General features: G+C 39.8%; 1 protein-coding gene across 11 annotated transcripts in view; it reads left to right on the top strand.

Annotated features, from left to right (window-relative positions):
• Positions 1 to 14146, top strand: part of MAGI2 (membrane associated guanylate kinase, WW and PDZ domain containing 2) — a 731950-nt gene extending 717804 nt beyond the window's left edge. For 8 of the 11 annotated variants that reach the window (XM_065666957.1, XM_065666908.1, XM_065666937.1 and 5 more), the window contains one exon: positions 11097 to 14146. In XM_065666957.1, coding sequence (XP_065523029.1) covers positions 11097 to 11896 — 800 coding nt within the window. In that variant the 3' untranslated portion in view covers positions 11897 to 14146. The remainder of the gene's footprint in view (positions 1 to 11096) is intronic. The other 3 variants (XM_065666976.1, XM_065666979.1, XM_065666966.1) reach the window with 1 other exon arrangement.
• Positions 14147 to 15150: the final 1004 nt, after the last annotated feature.

Below are 15150 nucleotides of genomic sequence, written 5' to 3'. Positions count from 1 at the left end.
TCACATAAATTGGCAAGCAGACTTGGCAGCCAAAGAAGGGAAAAGTCCCACCCACAAATCTTTTTTTAACTTTTTTTGGTAGCTTCCTGTATTTCCATCCAGTTGACAATATTGGAAGATAAGCACCCAAAATACAGGGCTTAAAGAATGCAGCCATCCCTCTGTCTCCACAGCATTGTTTTTTCCTTTCTTCATATAATCCAGATAAATAGGAAAAATGGGAATTTAGCAACACTTATCGTGTCTTTGCAGTTTGCTATCGGATTAAGTCCAGTCTTCTGCTATTGCAGCACAATGTCCAGTAAAATTCCTCTCCTGATGCTCATTTTGCGGTCCCTCTCATTTGCAAATTTGCAGTCGGCCCCCAGTTAATAACAAGACTGTATCACTTCAACTTGTTGTTAATCAGAGGTAGATTCCTTAATTTCTCATGATACAGAGCTACGTATCAAAGAGAACAGGATGAAGGCACAAACTGTTATTCCTGTGGCCTGGCCCAATAATTCTCATCATGAAGGTTGTGCAGCAACTGCTTCAGTGGCTAGACTCCAAGGGATCTAAAAGGGGTTCCATACTGAATTATAGAATCATTTAGATTGGAAAAGACCTTTAAGATCATCGAGTCCAGCTGTTAACCCAGCACTGCCAAGTCCACTGCTAAACCATGTCCCTAAATGCCATATCTACGCATCTTTTAAATACCTCCAGGGATGGTGAGTCAATCACTTCCCCTGGCAGCCTATTTCAATGCTTGGCAATTTCTTCAGTACAGTCAGTTTTCTGCAATGGCATGCATTTCCTTATAGGAGAGGAGAGCCATTCATCTACATGTTTAGGTAAATAGTGATTTGGTGGGGTCAAATTTGATACTTTTTAGAAGGATCTAGAAACTGCTGACATGAACATGAATATTTTATCTTCATACCTCCTTACAAAGACTCCATCCCTAAGAATATCAGTTGAACTTAGAATGTACATAGAATGTACATAGAATAGTTAGGGTTGGAAAGGACCTCAAGATCATCTAGTTCCAACCCCCCTGCCATGGACAGGGACACCTCACACTAAACCATCCCACACAAGGCTACATCCAGCGTAGCCTTGAACACCGCCAGGGCTGGAGCACTCACAACCTCCCTCGGCAACCGATTCCAGTGTCTCACCACTTGGGATACAATGGCTTTGAACTCATTCACGTGAACTTTTAACTGATCTGTGGTTATCCAGGTTAAAAAGTCCAGCTTTTTAGCTTGCTCAAAAGAATCCATAAATAGCTGTAAGCTCTTTTAGGGACAAAAGCACAGCCATGAAAGTACAAAAAGTGATACAAAAGTACAACAAGAGGCAGTCAAGCTGTATCAGTAAAGCTTTGCCAGTGGCCTGATGTTGTGATGCCCAAGACTACATTAAGCTAATGTAGGCTGATGACTCTCATCATTGGCACTGGAAATTTGATTACTCTAAACAGTCACATAGAGAGTGACATAAAAACCTGTTATTGCAACCACTAGAGAGGGGAAGGCAAGCTTAGCCCATAGCAGGACTTGCAGCTGATCCTGCCTCTGCCCTTCTCACTCCACCATCCAGCGATGCAGTACCTGGCTGATGCATTGTGACCTGTGCAAAGGGAGAGGTTAGCAGAACTCACAGCCTCTGACAGATTTCTTACAGCTTTTTACTTCTTTCTTGGGAAAAGAAAAATGATTAAGAAAATTAATATTTTTTTTTTTTACTTTGACAGCATGAGGTAACTCTCCAGTTGATGCTTAAAGAACATGACCATAGAGTATGTTGCATTTTGTTAAGCTACAGGAACACGTGCAACCCAGAACCTTAGACATCTCTGTTTTCTAATGACATATAGTTTGTAATTACTTAGTAGAAGATAAATTTTACAATGTGACATTCATTTATTCTTGCACATACATCTCATTATACAGTGTTCAGAGAAAATTGTCGCAGCATCCAAAAGACACCAGATACCACAACAGCCCTGACAGCAAGCATGGTCCCAGGGTCAGCCCTGCACCTTCAGTGCTCGGCAGTTGCCAGTCTGAAAAGTTTGCTAAAGAGAGACTAAACTAATTCTGCAGCTTTTACCCTAAGCAGAACAAGAATACCTATTCATGAGCTTTGTAAATAAGGATGCCTTCAAATCAAGTTCCATGTTTTGCTTAAGATCCTGCTGAGGTCTTAAGTGAGAACCACCAACGCTCAGTGCCTTTCTAGGGGCATTTCATACACAGTCAAAATGCTCCGAATTTCTCAATTATTAAATAATTTTTTTATATTGTCTACATACCTTTAATAATGACAGCTATTTATTGACCAGATATGGTGTGATGCCTACTGCTAACACCCATTTTAGCTGTGATAATTAATAATTTTAATACTTAAGTTTAATTAAGTGTGTAATATCCAACTCTTAAATTATTCAGTCTCTGCAGAATGTTTTTCATTAATAACACACATTCTATTAACATATTTATGAACACTTTTTATGACTTAATGTAGCTTAATTCTATTAATAAAAACTAATTTTAAAGTCATTATCTATTTTAATTATACAGTAACTTGCAATGTGAGTTTTCCAGCTCCAGCATGGCTCTGGAAGAGAACTGCTGAGGTTTCTGCAGCAAATACTCTACTGCCTGACCGTTCAGAAAAAATAAGACCTTCTTTACCGAAGGGATGAGGTTCTTCTGCCTGAGTAGCTCTGATCTGATAGATATATGAGATGCTCAGCACTTCAGAAAGGGTACCAAACCACCTGAAGGACCTGGTGAATGATAGTGCATAGTTACAGCAACATCACTCAAGATTGGCACTTAGACTGTCTGTAGACTTAACGCTGACAAAACAGTGAGGAGCTTGCAGTGAGGACTAAAGCACTGTACAGGCTTCAGCTTTTCATTTCAGCTGTTCACAGTATTAGTGAGTAATCCTGTAACAGTTATGCAGATACATTATCTTGATTCAAGGAAAAATCAAATTTACCAAGTTCACTCAGATTAGTGATCATGATTGTTGGTTTAAATATTTAATGGATAGGACTATTTACTAGATCCATATCTACTGAACAAGCTGAAATGGGTCTTGGAATGAGTGATAAACTATACTCATAATTATCTGGCTTTAAGATTCACAGCCAGAAGACTATTACAGTAAATTAGCAAACTGATTTAATAAACTAAGTTACCTGTTTCAGGTCTGAAATATAATCTCTTTGTATGTGTGGCACTTGATTATCTTGCCCTCTCCCATTCTGCACTTTAGGTAGGGTTTTTTTCTGCATAGAAAAATTACCCTTTTTTATTCTTGCTGTTGTAAGGGCCATGTTAAAATTAGCTCAATCCTGGGTTTAGAGGTGATTTACATTGTTGGAGAGAGCTAAATGATGCAGAGCTTAGGCATTATTACAAAATCACAGTGAATTTCTTACAGATGTGATTTATATTTAAGTGGTAAACAGTGGCAAGTTAGCCAGGAGAGGACTAAAGCAGCTCCCAAGATCATCCAAGTACTGGAGAGAATCCAGTCTGCCTGTTCTCCAGGGCAGAAACTCGGAGCGCTTTTGAATTCATTAGATAGCTCCTGTATTAGTCTGAGAGTTCCTGGGCCACTTACTTGCAGTGATTCATGCTTGCTAAAAACGACCTGATGCGGGACAATGGGTGTAGATCTCTGTGTCCAGCCACTCAGCTTTGACCCGCAGCCCCCAAAAGGGCTTTCCAGAAGATGCTCCCCAACGCTGGTTGTGTACATTTAACAGAAGAGCAGACGTCTATTTGCAGAGGTCTTCTGAGACACTTCTCTCAGGCTCTGTGAGGCAATTAAATTATTGTCTCAAAAGATTAGGACAGTAAAATACGGGTGAGACAGTGCCATAATTAAAGAATTAACTCAGGGAGGGGGATTTACTGAACATGCACTGGGTATATTGTAGGATCAGAAACAGTGCAGAAGAAGAATAGGAGCTCTCTAAGTCAGATCAACCGCTTCCCATGTTTCTTTGTTAACCATCTTTAAAGAATACGTTACATAAAAAATTGAAAAATGCTTTCCTGCGTGGGGTTTTCTGCAGGTTAAAGCCAACACAAATCGGTGTGTGCGACTTTCTTTTTTCAAGAAAACATTCCATATTTTTCTAAAGGGTTTTTAATTTTTTTTTCCTTACAATATGCAGTTTTGCCCTCTCTGCCTCAAGTTTAAATATTCTCATTCTCTCTGTTCCCATAGCTCCAAAACCACGCAATATCATCTCCCGAGCTTCTGCAGATTTGGGCTTCCAAGCATAACTGACAATCTGCTCTCTCTGAAGTGTATTTCAATAATTCTCAAATTAGATCTCCGAACATGAAAGCACTTTTTCTAACAAACCTCCATGCCGAGTACAGAAATGGTGATGAAAGTGAATTTTACCTGAAATGCAACCATTCAAACTCTCATCAGACAGCCCTTGCAAGCAATCTATAAACACTATCTCTGCTGTAAAACTATTTGGGGTACCTTCCATTTCATGTCTAGGTAAAGTGCATAATGGAAGATGGCTATAATGAACCCAAAGGCACCAAATTGCTACTCATCAGTAACGATTAGTAACATGAAAAGAAGTGGGGCATCAGAGTATTAATGGCACTGGGAACTGAATAAAGCAGGAAGTAGAGCTGTGCTTCCCAGTGCTGGAATAGGTCAATGACTGAATTTTCCAAATTTACCAAATGTAAAATTAAGTATTTGAAACTTACAGAGGAGATAAAAGTATTCCTCACCCTATATTTCCAGTCACATCTCTTAATTTCTTGCCACCAATAGCTCCCAGTAGTAGTAGTGCCCCCCTCTTCTAACATTAGACCAGTGACAAAAAGAAAGACCAAATGACAAAGCAACAACACCTGGCATTGTTTCATACTCCAAACTTCAGTCTTTCTTGATGAATCACTCTGCTTTTCTGAAAATGCTAAACACAAAATGCAGAAGTAAAAGCTGCAGGGACTCAGATGCACGTTTGTTTTCCTGTAGACTTTTATGACTTTGTTAACTCACTCTTATTGATCTGACCAAATCATCCTCAACCTTTGCAAAAACAAATGTGCAAAGCCAAAAAACCTAATTCCTAGAAAGCAGAAAAATTCCACCTTTAAACAAAGTTACATTTACAAGCTACTATAAACAGACTGAGTACAAACAGGCAAGCAGTATAATGAATGTGGTTACATTAAAATAGCAAGAAATTAGGTTTTCATTGCCTCGCAAATGAGACTTCACTGTACCAAACAGATCACTTAACTGCATGTTTAGGAAAGGCAAAAGTAGTTCATGTGCTAAAAAAACTTGAGTATAACTTGGATTTATTTTTGTAAATGTATACGACATGTATCTTGTTTCTGTGCATGGAATCACATTTTGCACCCATAGCACACTCCCACCATAGCTTAAAAAAAGGGTAAGGGCAGTGCTAATAACGAAAAGGTTATCCCACTTGGATGTGCCCATGATGACTGATGAAACAAAGGGCTAGATTGCAGCAGAAGGCACCTAAATCCACTGATGTTTGTTTCCAGATCTACTGGTGTTGAGGGATCTGAACGTGGATAAGTGCAGTGGAAGGGGAGGCAAGCAAAGTGTAATTTTAAGCAAAGTGCAATTTGTGAGAAAACATTTCCATAGCAGTACTGAAAATTAACAAGAAGTCCAAACGAGAAGTATATGCAGCCTGTAAGAGGGGGGAAGAGCCCATTGCCACCCACTTTCCAGGAGAGGCTGGGGGAAAGGGTGACAGTATCATGGTATGTTTGCATGAGGCTGAGCTGGACAGAAGATACCAGGAGCTTTCCTAACCATCAAAACCTCAGCAAATCATTTATTTCAGGACAAAGGGTGCTGTATGTCTGGGTTGTGGATGCTCCAAGATGGAAGAGTAAAGATTCTTTAAATATTCTGAAATCTCCTTCCTTAGAGACCATTAAAGACAAGATGCAGGAGACCAATGCAATCAGGAACATCACAGACATGTCAAGATATAATGAGAAAGAGCCAAATGCATTTCTGGTGCAACACTGCCAACATTAGTGAATACTCACCAGGGGGCAATTCATCCCATTTTCATTATTAGGAGCATCTGTAAGAACTGTTTGCCACCTTCTGGCAATACACAATTTGAGACAAAAAGTAGGAAAAAAGAAAATAGAGCACCATATTTTTTATTCAATCAAAAATTCTTTGATTCCCCAGGAAATTAATTCTAGGAAGATACAAAAGGCATTTCAGGAAAAGTTTCAGACTCCTGAAAGCGTTCAAAGCTTTAACATATTGTTCATTATTTACACAATTTGGAAATGAAAAAGGCATTGAGATTTTATTGTACTTAAGTAATAAAATGTTATGCCATTATTACTCTTAAGATAATATTAACTATTCAATAAAATACTTGTGTATGGTTAATTTTGTGTGATGGAAAATCCCACGTTCTTGATAAACTACCAAGCAATTATTTAAAATATTTTGATACAAAAGGACAATCTAGTCACAAATTTGAGGTCTAACCTCCTGTGGCCTAAGATCTTGGCAGAGAGGATAAGCACAGCAAGACTAGACTTAACAGAATGTTAGAAGGGCAACCTGTAAAGAAAACGTAAGTATTGCAGGGAATTACATAAACATATCACTAGGCTGAGCTCTTCTTCTGGCTTAGCATCTAGGCAATGCTCAGAAACTGACAGACAGACAGACCGACCTCTCTTGTCCATTAACAGTGAAACCAGGTTTCTTTTGATGGTGGTTCAGACATAAGGCATCAGCAGCATTGGATGCAAGTAGAACACCAGGCTTTAGTTAAGAGAGGAGCTAGTAGACACATGAGAGCAGTACCTTCATTTTCACTCCATTGAATGTGTGTAAGCTGACATAGGAAAGAAAACAATTCATGTATTTGGCAGTTCTACCTCAAACCAAAATACGCTTTAGACAGAAAAGTTCTGTTCCTGATGTTTTCCCATTGTCACTCTACCTCCGGAATGGCTGTGCTCATCTCCCACTTATCCTCCCACACACTCAAGACCTCATGTGTGTGGTGTCTCTTACTCAGTAATTTACTCCTTGCCTGGGAGTTATGAGAAACAGGTCATAGTTGAGTCATTCTTACATGTACCATGGAGAAGTGCCACCAACCTGCGTGACAGTAGCTTGTGGAAGCCAAAAGCCACCCAGGAAACACCTACTAAACTACACCAAATCAAATGCCATCACAGTGACAGATTATAGTGCTGCTCCCAGCTCATTTATCTTTTCCGAATTAGTAGGTCAAGGGAGACTTTCTCCGTTCAAAGACGGGAGGAAGGCATCTATTAGCCTTCAGTGAGATGTATACCTTTGAAAAGCAATTTCTCCCACAGGAAGGATGATATCCATAGTGATAACGTCAGAAACAAATTTAAAACTACATTGCCCCTAAATCGTTCCAGCAGTTTCAACAGAATGTGATATCCTTCACTTCTGCTTGGAAGTTGTTTGGGCATTAGTAGTTCATGCTCTATTATACAAATATTGTCTCCTGTTCCTCCCAGAAGTGAAGGGAGAAAGACGTAAAATTGTTGCTCTGTCTCTGGTTTAGTATGTTTGCAAAACATTTTGAGATAACAGAGTAAAAGTAGGTTATATTCACAATTAACACATAGGTCTTACATAAATCTTAAAAACTATAGAAAAAATATTCCGAAATATTGCTACTATATTGCATATATTGCAGCTGTAACCTCAGAATAGGCATAAAAAGAAATCATTACTTTAGTTGCTTTACGGCATAAAATTTTTCATTTTTCATTTTTCTCCTGTTTATATGGGTTGTGGAAAAGCAATCATTTTAGTGCTGGTTGAACAAGGCCAAATGAACCCTGATGGCTTGAACACAGCTCTTTAAAAAGTTTCTCTTTTGAGCAACAAATTACTTACATTAATGCACTTTGCTCTATTCTAGTAATTTTTGTATTTTCCCATAATGTTCAAACATTAGAGGAAAGTCAGCTGCCATACCCTCACATCAGTATTCTCTTCACTAGCCAGTGACATATTGCAACAATGACTTGTTGACATCATTAACATCTACCAAGGCTGAGGATGAAGTTCTGCACAATTTGATTTCATTTGAAAGAAAAAGCAGGTTAAGCTGGGTTTTGGCTGTCTCAGATTGATGGTACTTAAACATTATAGAAAGTCCTTTTGTCAAGTTCTTACTTGCAAGTGCTGTACTGTCACAGAATATGTGAAATGATAGCTTCATTTCATGGCAGCTTTTCCTCCCAGCCACTGGAAATACAGTCCATATGGGTGCTTTCCCATCAAGGACAGGCACTGTATGTTACACAGAATGCTCCCCGTGGCCCATCTGGGGTTCCCTTTATGCTGTGGCTACAAGTCTTTATGCTTAGTTGGCCAAGTTATCTTTCTCTTCATGTTTTCTGGGGCAGAGGAAGAAATCCAGTACTGCATATAATATCACATGTCCCAATTTATAAATAACTATATTTATATGTCATTGCATGTAATGTTGATTCACTTTTGCTGAAGTAGATTTTAACCCACTACAGTTTCACACTGCAATATTCGCTGGGTTTGCCTCTGGAAACAGAAAGGGAATAAAACTTAAAATTGTGCAGGGGGACATTAATAAATCAGTTCTCTTGTTTCTAGGGACTAAAACAGCAGGCCACTTGCACGCAGGTCTCCCCCCTGAGTGTCCCACAAATAGCTGGTACAATATTGCCCTTCATGCCTTGGAGGAGCTGCAAGAGGTCTTTGCCGTCCTGGTTTTGAATGGTGGCTTGCCTTGCTGGACAAGAATCAGCTCATCTGAGCACAATGGCACATTTTGCACAGAGGCGGTCTTGTTACCTGAAAGTGTCTTGCCGGTTTCTGGTGTGCAGCTCATACTTCCCGAAGTAACAAGCTGTTTCTGTACTTTCAGGTGCTCTCAGAGCCTTGCATGAGATCTGGTAGCGGCCCTCTGCTCTTCACTGCCATTCAGTGAAAAATACCGTCTCATGGACAACTGAGAAATAAGACTGTAGCTGAGTCAAATATGTTGGTCAGCCCAATGCTCAGCACCACCTCCGCCCTGGGGTGACATGACAATGCCATAAAAAGGATAAACTTCATTTCCTAAGACCCAAGGTTGTTTGATTAGTGCTAGCTCAGGTACCCCACTGAAGTGAATAGGCAGCTTCGTGCTGCTTGGTGGAGTCCTGGGATAGTTTTAGAGAACCAGCCAAAGTGACTTGGACCCAATGCGTGGTCCCTGATACACATATTGACCAAAATGGGATCCCCTGGATTTCAGATCTGAAAGAGCTGGTGTTGATCTGCGCCTCCCCTATCAGGCACAGCCTGCAGTCTTGTGCCAAAGGGATGGTGCTGAAGAGCAGAAGCAAAGAACAAGCCCATCAAAGTCAATGCTTTTTGTAGGCAAGCTCCTAAGAGCTGATCGCTCTACTTGCATGAGCCTTCCTTTTATCTTTCCTTGCTTGAGTGCCAAGCAGGGAGCAGATGGTACATTACTCAGCCTTAACTGGAGGGTAAGAAAGTGTGATGTTTTTTTTTTTAAACTCAGTTGAGACCCTCAGCCCATTTAGATTCCCAGCTCAAAGTTTATTTGTCTTACACAGAACTTGTACTTTCTACCCCTCTCAAATGCTAATCCTCTCCACACATATGCTCATTATGCAAAAGCATATGACAAACACCATCTGGGAAAATAAATAGCTCCTCAGCAAACCGTGCTGCTCCCCGCCTTTACGTCACCCACCTCACTATTGTCTCTCCTATTTTTGTCTGCAAGACAGCAATCACTCAATCAAGCTATTAACTTAAAAGTGCCGTCTCAGTCAAGCAAGCTGCAGATCCCAGGCTGGGCAGTAAAACCCATTCCATTTTTCAGGACGATGTGCATCTTCATGATAATTCGAAAGCAGCCATAGGACTGAGAAAAACAAATGTGTCTTTTAAAGGACAGTTGATATCACTGAGGGATACTAGTCCTGACCTACAGAAGTCCGTGCTTGTTTTTCAGCTTGAAGGGTACATTTTCTCCCCTGTGAAACATACAGCTCTTGTCATGAGCCCCACCTAGTCTCCATGGATTCCTGAGCTAGTCCTTCATCTCTGACAGATTATTGCTCATACTGTTCAGAGCCAGGCAATGGTGCTAAATAGGGAATGACATTAGCCAAGTTCAGTGATTTCTCTAACCTCTATGTAGACAGTAAGAACAGTTGTGCTGTCATTATTCATGATGGACTCGCTGTCTGCCAGGACGTTAATCAAAAGAAATAAGAATCGTGTATGCAAGAGAAAGGCATCTCAGAATATTCTGGTTTTGTACCAATGGATTAGGAAAATCATCATGATTCAGCAAAGGAGATGTCTATTTAGTTAAATTAAACAGGATCTACACAATCCAACCATATTGTGTTGAGGCTCAGTAACCAGGAGAAGTTCAAAATGCACAGCCAAAAGACTCAGCAGCTGCCGCTGTGATATAAAGGCAGAGCTTTGTAAGTACCCTGCAAGAATTGTGGGGCCATAAACACTGCGATATTATATCTGTTTAGAAAAAATATGAGACAGAATTCAATGATGACCTTATCTGAGCTACAAATTCTTGTCAATTATTATATGCTTGTAGGGACATGTTTAATAGATGGCGAAAAGTCCTTCTCATTTGTCCTCAGAGACAGCACTGATATTGCCCAGCTAAGAAATCCATTATACGGCTACAAAAGAGGCAATTTGATTTCATGAGCACGTGCCTGTATTATTTTAAGAGTAATTTAACGTGGGCAGAGGAAAGCAGAACCTGTAAGAAGGAAAGACCAGGGTTTGCAGTGAGAACCCTGTGGTTCTTGCTTCTCCTGAACATTTCGGGACAGGGGGGAGGGACTTCATTTTTGATTTTCTCCCCATTTACTGGGAGTTTCACCTCACCTAAAGCAGAGGAGTTTAAGTCTGGTATGTGGTTTGGGTGTTGATGTTACTCTGAACACAATATACACTCTGTGCTGCTGAATATGCCCTTAACTCCCTTCTCTTTGTTGTTACAACAGACGAACCAAACTCCTGGAGTGCTCCCTCTGCCACCTCCCCAGGTCTGCCGGAAGTAGCTCTTTCCCTCGATGACATTATCTCACCATTATCTTCATCACACATAGCCCCACCCTCTGACCCTTCTCACCAGATAAGCCCAGAGCCAACATGGGATATCAAGAGGGAACATGATGTAAGGAAACCAAAGGAGCTTTCGGTGAACGGTCACAAAAAGAAAAGGTTAGGAGAACAAAGAGAAAGGTCAGCAAGTCCTAAAAAGGTAGACAGGTCAAAGCATGAAGAGGCTTCTTGGAAAGGATATTCAGAAGGCAAAAATAAGACCACTGATGGTGGCAGGCCCACCTCAGAAAGCAAAGTGGTGGGACACAGCATTATGATCGAGGCTGGCGCAAGAGAGCACGTGTGTGCCGGAACCAGCGATGAACAGTTTGGGAGGCTGAGGAAGCTGGAAAGCAAGAGAGGAGGATCTCTTATCAAAAAAGAAGATCACAAATCTGCAAATATCAGTGAGAAGAAACCAGCTGCAGCACCCGACCATGTCAAGCTTGATACGGGTGCTACCAAGACGTACAGTAGCAACCGCTGCAGCTCGCCTGGAAGTGATATGGACCACAGCCAGAGGGACCCTGATGGGAAACCCAGCGAGTTCCCCAGGAAGGGACATCTCCACTCCATTAGCACTCGCAGCACCAACACCACAGTTCGAAAGGCAACGGTCTCCCCAGGGCCATGGAAAATCCCTGGCTCAGATAAGCTACCTAGTGTCCTGAAGTCTGGTACTTCTGCCATGAGCAGATAAGCAAAGGACTGTTGCCCTCTAACTGTCTCAAACTGACGCAGAACATTCTTCTTAGTTTTTGTCTCACATTGGTTTGTTTTAATTTATTTTAACTATCACACATATACACAAAGCATTGAGGAATGAAAACATTAGTGTGTAATTCCATGACAATGTGCACAGTATCTAATAAGTTCAAAAGCATATAGTCAACACAGAGATTTAAAATCGACCCTAAAGTCCCAGTTCCATTTTAGGGACTTTGGCAGCTATGGAAGAAACCAAAACAATATGAAGGACAGTACATCAGAGAAGGATAGTGCAGTGTAGCTTTAGCATTTTTTTTTCCCACTGCATGAAGGACTTGGATTTCATTCAAACTTTATATCAAGAAACTGGAACAAGTTAGAGCAATCACAAACTGGAACATCGCCTTAAATAAAACTGCACGGAGCAAGCTGAAACAGAGAGAGGATCTTTTCATGGAGCTAAAATGTTGTAAATAAATTGTTCTCGACATATCTAGAAAGGGGCTAAAGGGTTTCTTTGAAGCATCATTCAGAACTGTACACCCATGACACCTCTCCACTGTTAACACTTTGGGATAGTCCTCGTGGTACCCTGTAGCATAGTTCACTGGGTGCTATGGGAGGAGTGGGGAATCCAGTGGATTAGTTTCTGTAATACCATTTCTACTGCCATTTTTGTGAACAAACCATGTTTCTGTACATTAGAAAGGAGTTAGGGTGGCGTTGTATTTGCAAATTACTCTCAAAAGTGATTTATTACAGGTTCCCCAAATCCTGCGAAGTAGCAGACAAACCAATTGGTCAGGCTCAAAACCCAGACATCTGCAAGGCCCTTGCAATGAAAGGAAGAGTGCTACAGAGAAAAAGCTGCAGTTTCCTTAAGGAAAGGCCTTTCCTTCCTGCAGAAGATGATAGCTTCACTTATCAACAGTGCTATGTTTCATACCCATCTACATTTAGTTAGGACACCCTCATCTTCCATCCCCTCAGTTTGGCAGAGCAGGTGCCCTTCAGGCACATGTTAACAATAATTAGACTGGTTTCTGAAATACAGTTGTCAGTGTCCTCGTTCAGTAAACTCGATATATTTCCATTTTCAGAATGGTTTCCATGTTATCATTTCTTCCCTACCTCCATTTTTTTGTTTGTTTTTTTTTGGGTTGGGTTTTGGTTTTGGTTTTTTTTTTTTTTTGGTCTTTTAACTTTCTTGCTTGTCTGTTTTGAATTTCAAGCCTTAAGTGCCAGGTAAACATTCCAGTCTGCCTTCACAGGAAATAACTCCGAGTTCAGTCAAACAGTCATTACCTTGTTTCAAAAAGATGCGTGCGTGTCTGTGTAAGTGTGCATATGCTTATTTGTCTGTCGAAATTAAAACAAAATCCTGGGCAATAATACATTGGTAATTAAAAAATAAGAGAAAAAAACAAAAGTCGTGAAGAAAGTACTGTCAAAAATTTGTATCTAAAAGTTACTGCTCTCTAACGATCTTTGTTCCTCACATGCTCTGCTGAAAAATTAGACTGAGATTGGCTTTGTTCCAAGAAATTAGCACATTACTGTATGTCTCAAACATTGCACTGGACTGAGAAATTTATAGGCATGTTTCTTCCTGTCCAATTATTTGAAAAGCCTCAAGTCAAGGATTTTGCAGCTTTCAAACAAGTTTTTCTTTCAGAAAGAAAACTCCATTTAAAATATGATTTCTAAAAAAGCACAAGTCCATGTAGCTGTTTATAAAACTCTTATTTAATGGAGGAAAAAAACATCTTTATCCCCTGAACTAGAATCCAATATAATTTGCCATTAATTTATTGAATCTGATTTTGGACAATGCTTCTGTAGTGTAGATGCACATCCCAGTATCTTATTTTTATGTATAAAGAAAGCAAACAATAAAATCTGAAAAACAGTTGAGATTATGCTTGCATAAACTCTAATTTGCACAGTTCACAGCTACTCCTTGTGCAGTAATTGCTTTATGCGGCTGTAATCGATAACCTGTGAAGACAGCACATCATCTAAACCCCATTCCAAATAATATTTCTGTGTAGTGTTAGCTGTGAATTTACCCTGTACAGCTCTATCTCTATAAATATAATTCCATGTATTAATAGTCACAGAAAGGCTGTAAGTGAGCAACTATTTTTATGAAACGCACCACTATGGATAAATTAACTTTTACAGAAATCTTGTTTACTGTATGATATTCTAAACCACTGTCAAATAAAATATATATCCAAAAGTCTTTTTTTTTTTTTTTTTTAATTTTACATAGTCTGTGTTAATTTTGAGTAACAGGCTTCAGCATTACACTGAGAAACAACCATTTACATGCATGTGAGTAATTAACTAATACATTATAAAAAAGGACAGCTCCATTTTGATTTCTGACGCCAAAGAGGGGGACAATTTCTGAACATATATGTACGTGACCAAATAAATTCTGTATAGGCAAGTTAAGCTCTATGAGGCTACATGCAGAGAAACCTCTCCCTTGGTGGAGAAGCCTGAACTCTTACTCTCCTTCCAGGCTAAGGAGACACAGGACCAGGGTTGCCAGACTCCCTGCACTGAGAGACATATACCATATATATGTCTCTCATATACCGTATGGCATATACCATATATATATATCTCGGAGCATATACCACATGTACAAAAGGAATCTGGCAGCTCTAAGCAGCCCTAGAAAGATTTGTTTTCACGCTGAGTGAAGGGGGCATAATCTGATTTCCAGTTTACTTTACAGAAACAAGAATAGAAAAATGCTCCTTACCTTCAGTTAGGCAAAATAAATCACCAGTTTACAGACTGTAGGCACTGTAAGATGTGCTGCCTGGAAAACTGACAATATTTTTCACACAAATATGACCTTTTTTAAAATAAATATATCCTTTTTCCTTAAAATATCATTTTCTTCAAAAAATAATAATTTGCCTTCATACACCCACAGTCAGTTTCTGCAGAGCCTCATTTCTGAAAACGTTAATGTTCCACATAAAAACTTCAACCAGCTGAACTAATAACATCATTTTTCATTACAATAAGCACACAACAAATTTGAAGTGTCTTTAATACTCCAAAATATTTGCTCCTCTTTAAATAGCCATGATTTTTGTGGCTGGAAAACTGAGTATGGATGTGATTCAGACTAAAAGGTATCACAGGGAAGTATGCCAAAGCAGTATAGCCTCACCCAGTCTTTTTCTGTTAATAACATGTTCTTTCTCTTTTAAAGATAGTAGT

The sequence above is a fragment of the Lathamus discolor genome, chromosome 1, assembly GCF_037157495.1.
Source record: "Lathamus discolor isolate bLatDis1 chromosome 1, bLatDis1.hap1, whole genome shotgun sequence".
NCBI classification, from domain to species: domain Eukaryota; kingdom Metazoa; phylum Chordata; class Aves; order Psittaciformes; family Psittacidae; genus Lathamus; species Lathamus discolor.
This window is presented reverse-complemented; position numbering and strand designations above follow the sequence as displayed.